The sequence below is a fragment of the Crotalus tigris genome, unplaced genomic scaffold (genome assembly GCF_016545835.1).
Source record: "Crotalus tigris isolate CLP2741 ecotype Arizona unplaced genomic scaffold, ASM1654583v1 scf7180000017771.5222438, whole genome shotgun sequence".
Taxonomy (NCBI): Eukaryota; Metazoa; Chordata; class Lepidosauria; order Squamata; family Viperidae; genus Crotalus; species Crotalus tigris.
Window position 1 is genome coordinate 4,567,040 of NW_024096622.1, and position 16,010 is coordinate 4,583,049.

Genomic DNA, 16,010 nt, shown 5'->3' on the forward strand with positions numbered 1-16,010 from the left:
CTGGCAATGGGGTGGGCGCGGTTTCGTCATGACTGAACTAGGAATGAAGTAGGAATGTTTAGTTTAAGAAAGAGCAAACTGAGTGGAGACAGTCTTCCACACTTCTACCTTCAAGAGAGCAGAGTGTCAATTTATTTACCATAGCACCTGAAGCTTGTCAGAGGGAAATCCAACCTGGAAATACGAAGAAATTTTCTGAAGTTAAGAACTATTAAGCAATGGAAACTTGCCTCCCAGAGCTGTGGGTGCTCAATCGCTGGAATTTTTCAAGAAAAGACTGAAAACTATTTGTTTGATGCCTTGTCTGATGCCAGCTTGTCCATTCAGTATTAATTTTGTGTAAAAGGGATCATTTTCATCTTTAAAGTACCTGACAAAGTGGCACAAATGTCAGAAGACAAATATTGTGCTTCTTTAGTATTTTATCACAGAAGGAATGGATCAACATAATCCTGCTTCAGGCATTCTGTAAGTGCAGAAAAGGATTGCTACTACATGGTTCTTACTGCCACAATATACACCTGAACTTGATCTAGTAAACCAAGAAGCAAACCTGCTTTGGCATTCTGTCAGAAGTCATTGGGTGGCAATCCTATCAAGCAGCTAATTCTTAACTACTTTCTCTGCAGAATTGCCAAGCAGCCTGCTGGGAAACTCTCCAAGCACCTGTCGGAAACCAATGAAATCCATAAAGTAGCTAGAGCAGACCACTGTAGTGGATGTGCCCCTATTAGGGAGCTAAGGAGTGGCTGCAAGATTCAGAATAATCAGATAGAGATCTTGCCAGGGACTGATGTTAATGTCTTGTACCCTCAAATTATACATCAATTACCCCAAAACAAAAAATAGATCCAGTGTGTGACCCTCAATGTAGGTTGATTCCAGGATTACTTGCAACCACCAAATAAACCTTGCAATATGGTAATTTCATATAGAATCTGAATATTCTATATTCCAAATGGAGCTCTGGAAGCAGATGTCCAGAATCACAGCCAAGATAATAAATACATTCCCTTGAATAGATGTAACTGCATCATCTTACATATGTACATCTTTATCCTTAATCATTGACACATTTTCCATACATAAATGCATTCTTCATTCTTCAGTTCAATTCTGAAACAGTCTTTGTCAGATGCATAATTGTGATTTTATTTCATATTACAACTAAATCAATTGTTCAGAATTATTGCATGATGGCTAATTAACTGTCATCTTTATGCAAGATATGCACATATTTAGTAACTGTTGGTAAAGGAATCATAACTTTTTAAAATTGTGATTAAATTGTGAAATAACGTTATTGTTTTATGTGAAGCCCTTTTGATTCAGGAATCTTGGCTCAGTATAACCACTGGATTGCTTCTACCATTTTTCAGTAGCTGATATTATTTATAAAGACAGATAAATTCAGAAATATATGTAAATATTTGACATAATTTTTGACATTTGGAGGAAAATGTGCATCTTTATAATGATAGCTTTTCACTATTATTTTATAACAAAATTGCATTAATTTGATTCTAACTATAGCATAAGGCAAATCTACTATGACTTTACAGTGACATATATTTTTTAATATTTCTTGAGTTATTTTATGACTACTGTGTTGGGATAAAAAAATAAATGAAAAAATAATGAAAAAGTCAAAGCAACACTAGAGTTGTTACCAAATTGGAGGGAAATTACCAAATTGGAGGGAAATCATTATAACAATAACAGCAATTGACAATTTGGGTCCATGGAATGTTGACTTGCTCTTCAGGAATCAGAGTGTGGCATATTAGAATAATATGTTTTGTTTCAACATTTTGTTTTGGAAGAGACAAAAATATTACAAATTAAATATGCAAATGTTTTTAGTAGCAGAGCAGACCATGTGTTTCCCCCCGCTATTTCTGTGTATTTGCAATAGTAAAATATATTAAAAAGTGGAGAGGGATCAGAATAGCTTATATATTATGAAAGCTGAACGTAGGAGAAAAATAAGATTGCTCACATTGAAATGAACTCTGAATGAAGATTATATAAGTAAATTTAAGGTTTAAGAATTAGGCAGTATCCCCAGAGAAAATTGAATCTTCATTGTTTATTTGAAGTGTCCAAGGGTACCATATCATATGCAGGAATGCTACTAAATGCAGATAACTAGTAAATGCATTTTTCCCCCTCCAATCCAAAACAATGTTTGTATTAATCCCAGAACAATAGCATCAACTAGTATAAATTGGCATATAAAAAGAATGAAAAATGGTTAGGGCGTGCAGTTGTCCTTTTAGGGAAATATGTGATGAAGGCAATATTGCTATTTCCTGCTGTTATTAGTAGAAGAAAGGAACAATCAGATCCCTGGTTTCAAGATACCAATGCCTCTCCTTCTCTCTCCCTCTTCACATTCTTGTGAGCCTGCTGCTAACACTCTCTGCTGCATAGTTAATGGCTGATTAGTTAGCTGGGGAAGAATTAATGTTGGGACTCTCTGAGAGCCTTAAGCTGAATGAGGGTATGAATCTATTGAATAGTTGGGTCTCCTGTGATCAAAGAAAAATCCACAGGTGAGAAATGGAACATTCCAAACTCCAAGTCTGTCTTCTCCATTCTGGAATGTCTGTTGTTTTGAGGAAACAATTTTATGTTCTGAGTTCTGAAATGCCATTATCCTAAATAGTTTTAAAACTATCCTAAATAGTTTTTAATAACCAAGGTGTATCTATTATATTTCAATTTTCTTTTTTAGACAGCAGATGTATCTTCATCAATAATATTATGTTCCAGTGAATGAATGAGAGACTCAGTAAAATATAGTTGTCAATGTTATATATCAATGTTATAGTTTTTTCTTGTAGCCAAAAGTTATAGCAGAGGAGTTGAAAAAAACATTTCAAATTATGTAGCTTTGATTTTTTTTAATTTTTTGCTTATAAATCAGGCCGTAAAAATAAACATGGGGAGAGAGAGAGAGAGAGAGAAAGAGAGAAAGAGAACTACTTCTATATAAGGACAGCAAAATTGCATTACAAATAAAAATGCAGATGAGCTAAATATTTCTCTAAAAGACCTCTGTCTATTTTTAATAAAAAATAAATTACATAGCTGCTATGAAAGCAGGCAAGATGAATAGTAAATATGTTAGTCTGATAGAAGATGTTAACATTAATCAATGTTAAATGACTTGTGGAAACGTTTGTTAAAATTATACCTAAATATAAAACAACGGGATAACAGATTGCAGCAAAAGTATTTTTCCATTAACAATTCTGAATTCATCCCTGTTTTTCACTCTTGGTCTTGTCACTCAGGGAGATGTCTATTTGATATGATATGAGCCGAGGTGGCGCAGCAGTTAGAGTGCAGTACTGCAGGCCACTTTAGCTGACTGTGTTCAGCAGGTCAGCGGTTCAAATCTCACTGGCTCAAGGTTGACTCAGCCTTCCATCTTCCGGGGTAGGTAAAATGAGGACCCAGATTGTTGGGGGCAATGTAAATATATATATACATTGCTTACTGGTGAGAGAGTGCTTGCACTTAAAGCGGTATATAAGTCTCATAAATAAATAAATAAATAAATAAATAAATATAAACATTTTTACTGGAAAGTCAGTTTGCATTCTATGCTATTAGTTTCAGTTTGAGGAATGTGACAAGTGACTGTACCATGTTTCATCCACTTAAAATATTTTAGCATTAGGAACAATAACAGCTCAAGGTTTTTAATAGCTCCTTTGTTCTATTATATATTCCTGCATGAAACTACTACAGCTAATGAAATATAAGGAAGCGAGATTAATTCTCTTAGTTATGGCTTATGGCTTCTTGAAAGGTCAAAAACTTTTATCTGACATGATTTATACTCCTCTAAGAGGAGTTGGGATTATCAGAAGACTCAAAACAAAACTGCAAAATTATTTTTTGTTATGCAAAAATAATGTACCTTAGTGCATGAGTCACAAACAGAAAAATGTCCTTACCACTGGATGATCTCAGTAATCTGGGCTTCCCAGTGTGCTACAGATTCTTTTTTGTCAGCAAGATCTCTCATCTCTTCTTCAAGTTGTCGGTTACTTATACTTAGTGTTTCATACATTGCTGTAAGCTAAATATATTTTTTAAAAATATTATGGTCACAATTATGATTCTGCAATAGTGATCTGAAAGTGCTTTCTACTGAGCTTATCACACATTTAAAAAATCTAAATGGGGCACTAATTACACTCACATATGTATTGCCCCAGGAGTTTCTTACATGATACATATATCTATGATGTATTTTCTTTTTTTTCAATTGTCTTTCTGCGAAAAAAAGTTGTAACTTCTGAAATTTTCCAAAGTGTCATTACTGATAAACTGCCTCTAAAAATAACACTGTAACATTAAAAACATTTAGGCAAATTCTGAATATCTTTTTATTTATTTCAGCAAGAATAGGCTTCAACTCATCCAATAACAATAGAATAGAATACAGCTGGAAGGGACCCTGGAGGTCTTCTAGTCCAGCCCCCTGTTCAAGCAGGAGGATCTATACCATCTCAGACAGGTGATTGTCCAGTCTTTTAAAAACTTCCAACGATGGAGCTTCCTCAATTTCTGGGGGTAAGCTGTTCCACTGGTTGATTGTCCTCAGACTAAGATTAAGACTAAGTGGTTTGGGATTTTAGGGCTATCTGGAACTGGTAACTTTCCATCTTTAATTTTGGATAAGTAGGCAAAACTAGTATACCACTTGAGTGTTCTTCTGGATTCATGGCTCCTATTTGAGGAGCAGACAGCAGCTGTGGCTAGGAAGGCATTTGTAAAACCTTCTGCTGTGTACCATTTGTAATCTTTCCTGGAGCAAGAGGCAATGTATACTGTAACTCATGTTTTGGTTCCTCTTAAGTTGATTACTGAAATGAGTTCTACATGCTGCTGTCCTTGAAGAACATGTGGAAATTGCAAAAGGTTCAGAATGTGGTGGCTCATCCTACTACATTACTCCTTTGCTTCACTGACCTCTTCTGGATAGAATTTAAGGTATTGGGTGTTATTTATAAAGCCTTTTCTCCAACTGACTCTACTAATCTCATCAAGTCTGGCAGGAGGTCCCATTGAGTAGAAAATGTCATCCAATGGGACCCAGAAAGTATGCTTTTTTTTATCACAGCGCCTTGGAATACCATACCGTTGGAATACCATACCATCCAAGATTAGAATATATGCTGGTCTGATTCTGCTGGCCTTTTGGAAAACTCCTAAGAGCTGTTTGTTTTTCTGGACATATGTATCAGGAGAGTAGTTGAGCCCATATTTCTTGGTGGCATGGTTTCTTTGGCAGCTATTTTATATTTTTTGTCTTTTTTGTAGTATTATTTTAAATTTTTGTTAGCTACCTAGATTTATGCTTAGCAAGATTGATGACAATATATATCAATCTAAACAAATAAATAATTTACCTAATTCTGCCCAATACATTACGGTATATTTAAACAATATATCACTCACCTTGTCAAGCTCATTGGAAAGCTTCTTGTTCTCTTCAGTCAGTAGAATCTTCTCCCGTTCATATTTATATCTGAATTCTGTTTCAAACTCCTCCCTTTCATTTTGGCTATGGTAAAATGTGCAACACAATTATCATATATAAAGTATAATTTCCTCATATATGTTTCATCACAACTTAAAATATACATAAAAATATTAAGATCCCACAGTAACCAAGACCAAAAGGAACATGGTAATCCATACAATATGCTCTATAATAACACTATATAATATTAGAATTTACGTTAGCAGATGTTTGCAGTTCCAATTCATAAATTCTTTAAACATATGGATTGTTTGAAATATGCATCATTATATCCAAAATATGTCTAGGTTTCATTGAACAAAGCCCTTTAATTTCAGAGAGAATTATATTGCATGGATATTCTGGATGACATTCCTCCTGCTTCACTATTATAATATATAGTCTATGAATTCAAACAGTCACAGTTCAGAATAAGTGTTCTGATTCAGTATGCTTACTCATTTTTATAACACTGCATTTTCAAACTCCTAGTCAGTATAAAAGAAATAATTGCCATATATGGTTTTCAAAATCTGAAAAGCATGATGCATACTGATTGTCATTAGGTTAATAAAGTTGGTTTAATTATAACAAAACTCTTCAAACATCCAAATTCTCATTTATCATTAAGCAATCTTCTTTAATATGAACATTCCTAAATTTCAGGATAAGTAACATTTTATAGGCAATAAAGAATCCTAAAAGTGAGAGGAACAGACAACTTTTCTAAGAAATGTGAACATATTTCCTTACATTCATGTTTCAGCTGAATAATAACTGTATGTTGAGGGAGAAGTATCGTATCTCATAAGGTTTTGTAAAAGTCTCAAAACTGTACAATAGTTTGGAGTATATTCTGTATTAAACAGTATTAAACAACCTGCATAAATAATGTTAATTTTGAGATTTAAAAAATGGAATGAAAATTGTCTTTCTTCTTCTTCTCCTAAAAATTTTACAGGATGATTAGAAGATCCTTTTGAAAAGTGAGAAATCAGTGAGGCAGTGGGATCCAAGTCACTCTTCTTTTTAATGCACTTCAACTATATTCTTGGCAATATACTAAAATGAAAAATTACAGAAGCTATTTCACTTTAGGAGAAAACTGTTCTTTTTGCATTTTTCACATCATAATGTGATATTTGAAAAGATAAACTATATTGTAGATTGCATTTCCTTACCATAAAAACAGCTTCAGATCACTACTTGCTTTCAACCTTTACCTGATAGAATTTGTTTTGTTTTATTGTGGAAAAATGAATCACATGTATCAAAAGTTTATAAATAAAAAGCTGAACTGACAACTTCCCCTACAGTCCAGAAAGTCATTCCACTGGGCACCTAACTTGAGATATAGTAACAGTTATAACTGGGATCAAGCCATAACTGCATCTTTCTGGCTAATTTTTTATGGAACAAAATTTATTCCATGGTTCTACTCCATAAAACAAAGTCAAAAGCCAATGTCATAGTTTCTATGGATAAACACAACTCAAAAAAGTTATTAAGCTTGTTTTGTGGCAATTCTGGAATAAAATAGATATCATTTTGTTGTACCTGGATATCCATCTAGTATATTTTTATTTGAAGTGGAGCGTATTAGACTCTTATAATAACAATCACAAATCCTTAAAAAAACCCTCATAGGTATTACATTAAAATAGCACAAGAAGAATGATATTCTTGCTCTAATAAATAGTCCTCAATAAATACATGAAACAAAGATGAAATATTGTGGATTTTCCTTCCCACCCCATGGTTAAATTGTTTAACCCTAATTGTCTTAAACAAGACAAAAAAAGCCCTGCCTCTAGTTCCTGCCTATTACAGTATGTAGCTATTTACTAGCTATAACTGTGCTATATGAGCTATAATTTTTATATATCTTTGCTTAGCAAGAACTGAAGACAATAGGGAAAGCTAGCTGAGAAAATAAAATTGTTTAACCTATCCTGCTTAAACAATCCCTATAATTATGCTTTTGGCACGTCTATAGGACAGAATTTATAATCGTTCTCCAAAGATACTCAGAAATTTTATCAGTTTAACTATGAGAATAAAATATAGAGAAAGGGAACAAAATACCCTGCCTTCAAATTATTATTTTTTTCAGCCAGACTTTAACATACAACACAGCATATCCGAACCAGTTGTGAATTGGCATGTTGCTAGGCATCTTTTGAAACACAACGCTTCATTCCAAAAGTGTTGCATATTAATAAGTGCTGTTCAAACTCTGAAGCTGTAATCTAACACCATCCACTCCTCTCTTCAACTAACAGATTCCATGCATATGATGAACATTCTGGGGTAAAGCCAACACAGATTAAGGCATTAACTCTCAGGGGGATGGATAATGGGTCACACAGCTATGCCTCAGACTGGGGTTTAAGGCTAACTTCTCAGACAACAGTTCACCATTCTTCAAATTAAGCATATGATTACATCTTTATTTTGATATTTGTGTTTAGCACAAATTTTCTAGAAGTATTTTTTAAAATTGCTTTTATTTTGCAAAATGCAAAAGATGTGATGTGGAACTTTATGTAAACAACTCTGACGACAAATTTAGAGATCTGATGTTGAACACTACAATTGAAGATAGAAAGAAATGAAACTGCTTCAGAATAGTACAAAGGAAAAATCTGAATTCATTATTTGGTGGTTCAAGTGTTAACAGAAGAAAATTAATTTTAGGTGCAACATAGATATGCTTTCAAGCTTCAATCCTGATACAATTTTCTTCTCTATTTCAGCACCTTTGGTCTAAAAAATAGCGGAAGATACAAATAAAAAATCAGGGCAGTGGAATACATGCTGCAGTTCTGCACACAATTAGTTTAGAATAGTTCTGTTAAATAAGGGTGCCCACAATGAGACTCTCAGTATCATAAATTTGCAATTAAGTATATACTTCTGATATTTTATCAAAATGCAACAAAATAACGTGGTACATATCTTTTTGAGTTGCCATTTTGCAAAAAATGTTTTTACAATAGAATGTCATCTTGCTAATTCCTTTAATAGCCATTAAAATATTTCATTTTGCCTATTTTCTAACAAACTCATCAGCATTCTCTTTACAGCATTTTTGCTAGATATTTTAAAAATATCTCTCAAAGCAAGGCCTTCTTTAATATGTCTTGATATCAGTATAAACTACAGAAAAACAACTGAAGAAAGATAAAGCTAAAATAACATGTTTTGCAAGAACAATGTCAAGATTGAGGTATAAACTTCATGTACTATTCATTTTATATTTAATTTAAAAAAATAGAAAAAGAAATTCCAATACTATTCATTTCAATTAATCTGTACTGTCATAATTGGTATTTGATGTTTATTTCTCACAAATTATCTGTTTTGGTCACTTTATCAAGTGTGTTTCCTGACTATTTTAACTATTTAACATCTTTTTGACTCTTTACAGAATCCAAGACATTTCTTTTCTAAATAAAAATAAAAATATAAATTATAAAATTATAACTTTGATAAACAGAACATGAAATACTCAGAAGGGACAGAATTTGGTTAGAGTCAAGCATTCAAGTCCGGTATTCAATGCTTATTGAAGTGATTTATTAAGCACCAAGTACTATATAATAACAATTATCCTGCACAGCTGAATTTCAGGACAATTGATATCTGTAAATTAGCAATCATGATCCAATAGCATCCCATGGTGATACAATAATAACTTATAGATAGTTCCAGTTTAGATTTACTACAGTTGGGCGTAAAACCTCTATACAGGTCAAGTTTTGTTGCAAAGAATACTGTGTCCAAAAATGTGCAGTGCATTCTAGGAAAGATTCAGAAAAACTATAGCAGTTATTGAGAAGTATAATGACTGATATTTCATCTTGAATAAAGATTATTGAGATTGGATTCAATTATCTCAAAGGATGTTGCACAGAGAATCAAAACCACGTCTCTGTTCTCCCAGAGTACAAGATATAGATTAATTATAGGAACAGAGATTGTAGTTCAAATAGTAGGAAAATATATTCTGTTAGTAAGAGTAATTCAGCAGTGGAACTGAATGTTACCTTTCTGGATATGTTCAAGTGAAGGCCAGACAGCTAGCTCTAGGGATTATTTAATACTAATTCCTCCATGGAGTAGGTGGTCCTAAATGTTCCCTTCTAATTCTATAATCTAAATGTGCTTTAAATAATAAAGCACATTTTGTGGCCCATATCCTGTTTCTTTGAATAGATACCATCAATCATAAATATATTTACATGTCTATTTTTAATGAAATCTACTACAAAAGAAATTGTTACCAATATTTACACATATAAAGACTACATTCAGATAATTGGGAAATACTTTGTTTTTGCTAGAGAAATAATTATCAGAATGGAGTTATGTTAGAATCTTCCAGCTGGGCAAAAAAGAGGAGTATCTGATAAAACCTTATATGATATGGGTCTGGGGTATCTGAGGAGCTCTCTCAATCCAATGGGACTAGCCCACCCCACTTGTCCAGCAGAAGCAAGAACCTTTCTCATGAATTTCAGTAGGCGGGGACAAGGAGAGGAGCCTTTTCTGCTGAGGCCCTGGAACTGTGGATTGTTCTTCTACCAGAGGTTAGAACTGCTCCCACTTTCTTGGCCTTCTGGAAGTATATAAAAACTTGGTTTTGCCAGTTGGCTTGGGATCACTAGAGGTGGTTGATGGGGTAAAACAGAAGTTCTCATCCCTGTGCCATCCATCTCCTTGGTTCTAGTTTTTTATATGGTTTTTAAATTTTTGCTTTTATATTTATTTTGCTATTGTTGCCTTATCAATAATATAGGTGAATAAATATAGTTGCCCACTCTATTCTGCCAATACCATCTGCTCACATCTCCACTTTCACTCAGAGGGTTCCCCTACTGACAGGAACACGGAAGTGTGCAGGAGAATCTTTAAACAAAAAAAGAATTATCTCCTTCATTCAGCCAACAGTGTCTCTCCATTTTACCATAATCTACTATGGATAGAGACAGACCTTTATTTATAAAGAAAATCCACTCAGAATTCAATCAAAATCAGAGGCAGATATATATAAACTATCTAGGACAGTGAATGTAGTGCATATGTAAATTCCTCTTTCAAGGTAATTTACCATCATTGTGCATTACTCTTCATCTTTTAAGTTAAACAGTTCAAAAGAGGCTACGCAAAGACATTCCTTATTGTATAAATACAGTTGCAAAGACCCAACACATTTAAGATACAATCTTTACATATATCCTGATAAGTCATAGTGAATCTAATGAATCTATTTATTTGCTATTAATTTTGTTTCAAAGGCTGAAATACATTAATTTGTTACTCTAGGCCAGAATATTATTTGGATATACAAATATAAATATCTGCAGTTGTATCAACTTTTTTAAAATCATAAAAAATATCCAAGTACAGAGGAATTGTACATGAATGGTCATACCTTTCTCTCCTTGTCTTTTCTAATTTGTCTTTCAATATCAGAATTTCTTTTTTGAGAGCAAGTTGTTGGATCTCTGCATCACGGAATTCCTTCTTCAGATTTTTTAATTCATTAGAATGTATTACTTCTCGTTTAGACAGCTCTTCTTCATAAAAAACAATTTTCTTTTCCAAGTCAGCTTTTAATTTTGTTATTTCTTGTTGATGTTCTGTGCTACTCACCCCTGGAGACCAACCAATTTGCTTCTGCTACAAAAAAGCAATATCATCCTTGGGTCATTGTTTCAGAGATATTTCCTTATCAGAATCCTCATTCTTCAATGCCTTAAACAGTGGCAAAGCTTCTAATGCACTTGAAAAGTTCTTAAAAATTCAGGGAGATATTCACAGATACATTTTGCCTGGAAAGTAGCCCATGATAGCCCAGTCAAACATCAGAATTTGACCACAGGAAATGATTTATGACATTTTATATTATGTCATAAATTGCTTTATAAGATTTGCCAAATTTCAATTCCACAGGCATCATGCATCCTCGATTTTGGATGTACTCTGTAAGTAAACTCATTTGAAGTACCTTGGTCCAAAACGTTTTGCTCTATGATGCACCATTTCACCCAGTTAAAGTTATAGACATGAAAGTTTTTGTAGTATATATATAGAAAACACATTACTAAAATACCTTAAAATTACATATCTAATGGATATCTACATGAACAAAGGCTATATTAAGGATGATTGATTTCTATGCATTTTAGTATGCTTTTATTTAAAATCATCTCGAAATAAGCTATTGTAAATAATAATACACAAACTTGCAAGTCTCCTACCCCTATTTCAGACAAAGGCAGTTGCATGCTTTAAAATGGTGAAATCAATAAAGACTAACCTTTAGTCCTTCTAATTCATTTTCCAGCTGCTTAGAATATTGCTCACTTCTCTCACGTAGCTTCCTGTCCTTGGATGCCTCAGCAGCTGCAGCTTCAGCATGAACTTCCAGCTACAAATATAATTTTAAAATCATAAACATTCTTTTTAGCAATGTTTTTCCTCAGTAATGCACCAGAAACTTCTGGATTCATCTGCATATATAATTCTATCATAACGATAACGTCAATAAGCATATTTAGAAGATTAAAAATGAATTGCAGAAAAAGTCTATTATTTAAAATTACCATTGTTTAATTAACTCAAAGACAAACACTTGAATTTAAATTATTTAAGTGAACTTTCTCATGTAATAGAATTCCTAAGGTAAATCTGTGGTGAGTTTTGGTGCACTAAAAATGAGAGAGAGATTAAACTTACTTCCTTCTTTATTCTCTCTGTTCTACGTAGTTCTTGTTTCAAGCTTTCTGCCTTTTGCATCACCACTTCCATCTCTTCTTCTTTATCTCTAACTTGGCGGGTAAGCTTCTGTTTTTGTGAATGCAATTCAGTAAGTCGCTCATTCATCTCAGAGAATTCCTGCATGGCCAGTTTCCGCTGGCTATGTGCATCTTTCAGTTCTTTGGTTTGTGCCTTTAACCTCTCACTGGAGTCAAGCAGTTCCTGCAATCAGAAACAAAATGTGACATACCCTTAAATATTAGCTTTCTACCACTAAATAGGGCTAAAACAAGTAAGACATATAAGTATATCTTATTTATTTATTAAATTTACCGGTATATGCTGCCCACCTCCCCAATAGGGTGTCTCTGGATAGTTTATAAAACAAAAAAAGATAAATAGAAAAGCAATTAAAAATTTAAAGCTACACATATTAAAACGTTAAAACTGGCTAAAAAACAGAACTAAGGACGTGAATGGCATGGGGATAAGATCTTCTTACCTCATAAACCACCTCCAGCAGTGAGTATTCCCCTGGAAAGTTTTAATACCCTTCTGGAAGGCTAAAAGGGAGTAATTCTCACGTCTAGTGATAGAGTGTTCCATAGTGTTGGGGCCAGAGTGGAAAAGGCTCTTCTTGTCCCCACCCACAAAAATTCCTTAACAGTCTGTAGCAGGCCTCTTCCAATGGTGAGAGCAGAGCAGACTAATCCCATTGGGATGAGATGGCTCTTCAGATACCCTAGATCCATGCCACATGGGCCTTTAAAGGTAATAACCAACAGCTTGAATTAGACTCGAAAGAAAAGTAGTATCCAATGAAGCTTGTGCAACAGTTGTGTTATATATGCCACTGTACGGGCTGTAGAACTGTATGCTCCACTTCATTCTGCATCAGCTGTAGCTTTTGGATACTCTTCAAAGGCAGTCCCATGTAGAGTGCATTGCAGTAATCAAACTGAGAGATGACTAATGCATGAGTGATTGTGTGCAGGATCCAGATAAGGGTGCAACAGGCACACACATCAATTGCGCAATGACCTCCCTAGCCATGACTGCCACCTACTCTTTGAGCAGGAATTGAAGGAGAACCCCCAGACTGTGCACAGGTCTGTCTGGGTAGTGCATCCCCATCCAAAACTAAAGATAATAAATAACCAGATCCTGAGAACCCCAGCATCCCCATCCACTTCATCTTGCCAGGATTCAGTTGAAGCCTGTTATTCCTCATCTAGGTCTCTACGGTCTCCAAGCGCTGAGAAAAGATAGCCACAGCATTGCTTGGATCACTGTTTTAATTAAGAATAAACTAACACAGTAATTTCTATGAAAACACAATCAATATTTTATGGTCATAAGGAATTCCATTAGCAACAGGCCTCTAAAATTCCATATATTATATGAAGTTCAGATTTATCTTTTCCCCAAGAAGAAGGTACCAAAGGGTGTAGTTTATTTTTTACTATCTGTTATTATGTTGATACAGAAAAAAAAGCAATTCTAGTAATTTTTATTCTGCACTAAGGAGTGCTGCAAGTCAAAGAGCCTTGCGTTCTGATAAAGTAACATATACATGTTGCTACTTGTTAGTGAGCAAGCTTTTATGTGACCTTCTATCAAACAACATTTAGCAACTAATACCTTTAGTTGATTTAAATATGGACATAAACATAGATGACTGTTTTTCTTCTTCTAAGATAATAGAACTAAGTTAAGTATTTATTACAATTAATCACACACAATAATGGAATTGTAGATTGTACTTTAAAATGCTATTATCACAGATTTTCATGGTGGTTTTTACTAGATAATTTAACCTCCAAGGTTAATTTTCAGATTATCAAATTCAAATATCCTTTCTCTCTGTGCAATATAATACATTCATACAATACAGGATGTCTGAATGTTATTTATGTCACTATTTGCAAACTTTGGTATAATGACAGTCCTTCCATGATCTGGCACATAATTAACAATTTTACCTGAGTCTAAGAAAGCTTTCTATATAAACGTAGCAGTGAGCTCCTGAAGTATTTTAAAATGTGAAATCAATCATACAGAACTGCTCATGTAGTGACACTTATAACTATTTTTAATAATAATCATTTCAGAAATACTATCAAATGCAGATAAAATGATATGACCTAATCATTTTGCTGCGTTACTATGTTAAGATAATTAAATCTGAAAGTGAAGTATTCTAAAAGTAAAACAAAAGTAAAAATCTTGATCAAATTGTTTATACCTTATTAAAATCATCCCGCTCTTGCTTTAGTGTTTTGATTTGCTTCTCATAACTTTTTATGTGTCTGGTAGCATCTTCTAATTCTCTCTGTGCAGAACTCGCCTCTTCAAGTTGTTGCTCTAATCTTCCAGAATCTATAAGAGAAAATTACTGAGAAATATAAAACATTAAAATAGAAGCCTTACTGCTCACTTTGGACAACAAAAAGGACCATCATTCATTCCAACTTCCCAGAAGAGTTGAATGTTTAAGTACTATTTGTCAGTTTGTATGTGTGAAGTGCTGACCATGGTAGCAGGACTTTCTGCCAGTTAAAATAAGAGGTAAGCGAACTTGTCTTCATCTCTTCATCAAATTGTGTCTTCTGTAAAATGAACTCAAGACTAAGGATAGGGATTAGTGTGGGGTCTGTGGTCAATTTTGCTAATTTTAGATTTTCTCTTCCTAGCTCCGAGAATTCTCTCCAATGTCAGGGTGGGATTTCACGTTTGTATTATTTTACGGATGTGAGATTTGCTCCACAGGAAGCTTAGCATTGTTAAAAATAATTATAAAATTATAATTTAAAAACTCCAGGTTGATCACAATTTTCTTTCTCCATAGATTAATTTAAACAAAATAGTAACTTCCTATTCAACAAAGGACTTTTTAAATGGGGATGTCCAAATTTTATGGAAGGTCATTAATACAGGGTATGAGATGACCTTCCCTAGATAGAGAATTACAGATCCTAAGTGTTCAAAGCCGGTAAAGATAAAATATAAATATATCCTAGTTAGTCCATTGTAATGCTAGTGGGAGACATATTTCTCTGATATGTCTTGTGTACATGGTAATATGAATAGTCTGAATTAAAAAGACAAAAGGGATTTATACATAAGCACTGTACTAGTTGTTGAAGGGCCCATAGACCGAACAGAACATAATAGCATTAATACTGAATCCATTTGGTTATAAAGTGTGACATTAACTGTGACAAATGCCCAGCAGAATGAGAAATTCATTTCCTATTTTCAAACATCTATACTGAAATAAAATTGAACAGAAAAAATAAAATATTTCTACCTAGAAGAAATCGTATTGAGGCCTTTATGCTTTCTTAATATTTTCTTTATTATTTTTGGTACAATATCAATCCATGGGTATTGTTTTTTTTAAAAAAAAAATACAACATCAAGTTGATATCTGAATGTTTTGGTTGGTTGTACAGTTTTGCTTCCATCTTACTTATTTCTGTGACTTCAGAATATAGGCACAGAGGAACATGACAGACATGAAAACATGAGCATGCTGAACATACAGAAATAATAACTGAGCCTAACATAGAAAAGAACATAACAGGAATAAATATGCCCTTTGCAATTACCATGTTAAAACAACAGAACCCACAATATTTAGTCTTAATGTTCGTAAACTTAATTCTAAATAAGGAAGAACATTCAAAGCTCTACAAATAAA

At 33.5% G+C, this 16,010-nt stretch overlaps 1 protein-coding gene across 7 annotated transcripts in view; it reads right to left on the reverse strand.

Annotated features, from left to right (window-relative positions):
• CDC42BPA (CDC42 binding protein kinase alpha) overlaps positions 1–16,010 on the reverse strand; it is a 154,519-nt gene that overhangs the window by 49,840 nt on the left and 88,669 nt on the right. For 6 of the 7 annotated variants that reach the window (XM_039341747.1, XM_039341750.1, XM_039341745.1 and 3 more), the window contains exons 12-17: positions 14,553–14,686; positions 12,287–12,529; positions 11,868–11,978; positions 10,980–11,227; positions 5,479–5,584; positions 3,969–4,093 (exon numbers count right to left, since the gene is read on the reverse strand). In XM_039341747.1, coding sequence (XP_039197681.1) covers positions 3,969–4,093; positions 5,479–5,584; positions 10,980–11,227; positions 11,868–11,978; positions 12,287–12,529; positions 14,553–14,686 — 967 coding nt within the window. The remainder of the gene's footprint in view (positions 1–3,968; positions 4,094–5,478; positions 5,585–10,979; positions 11,228–11,867; positions 11,979–12,286; positions 12,530–14,552; positions 14,687–16,010) is intronic. The other variant, XM_039341746.1, reaches the window with a different exon arrangement.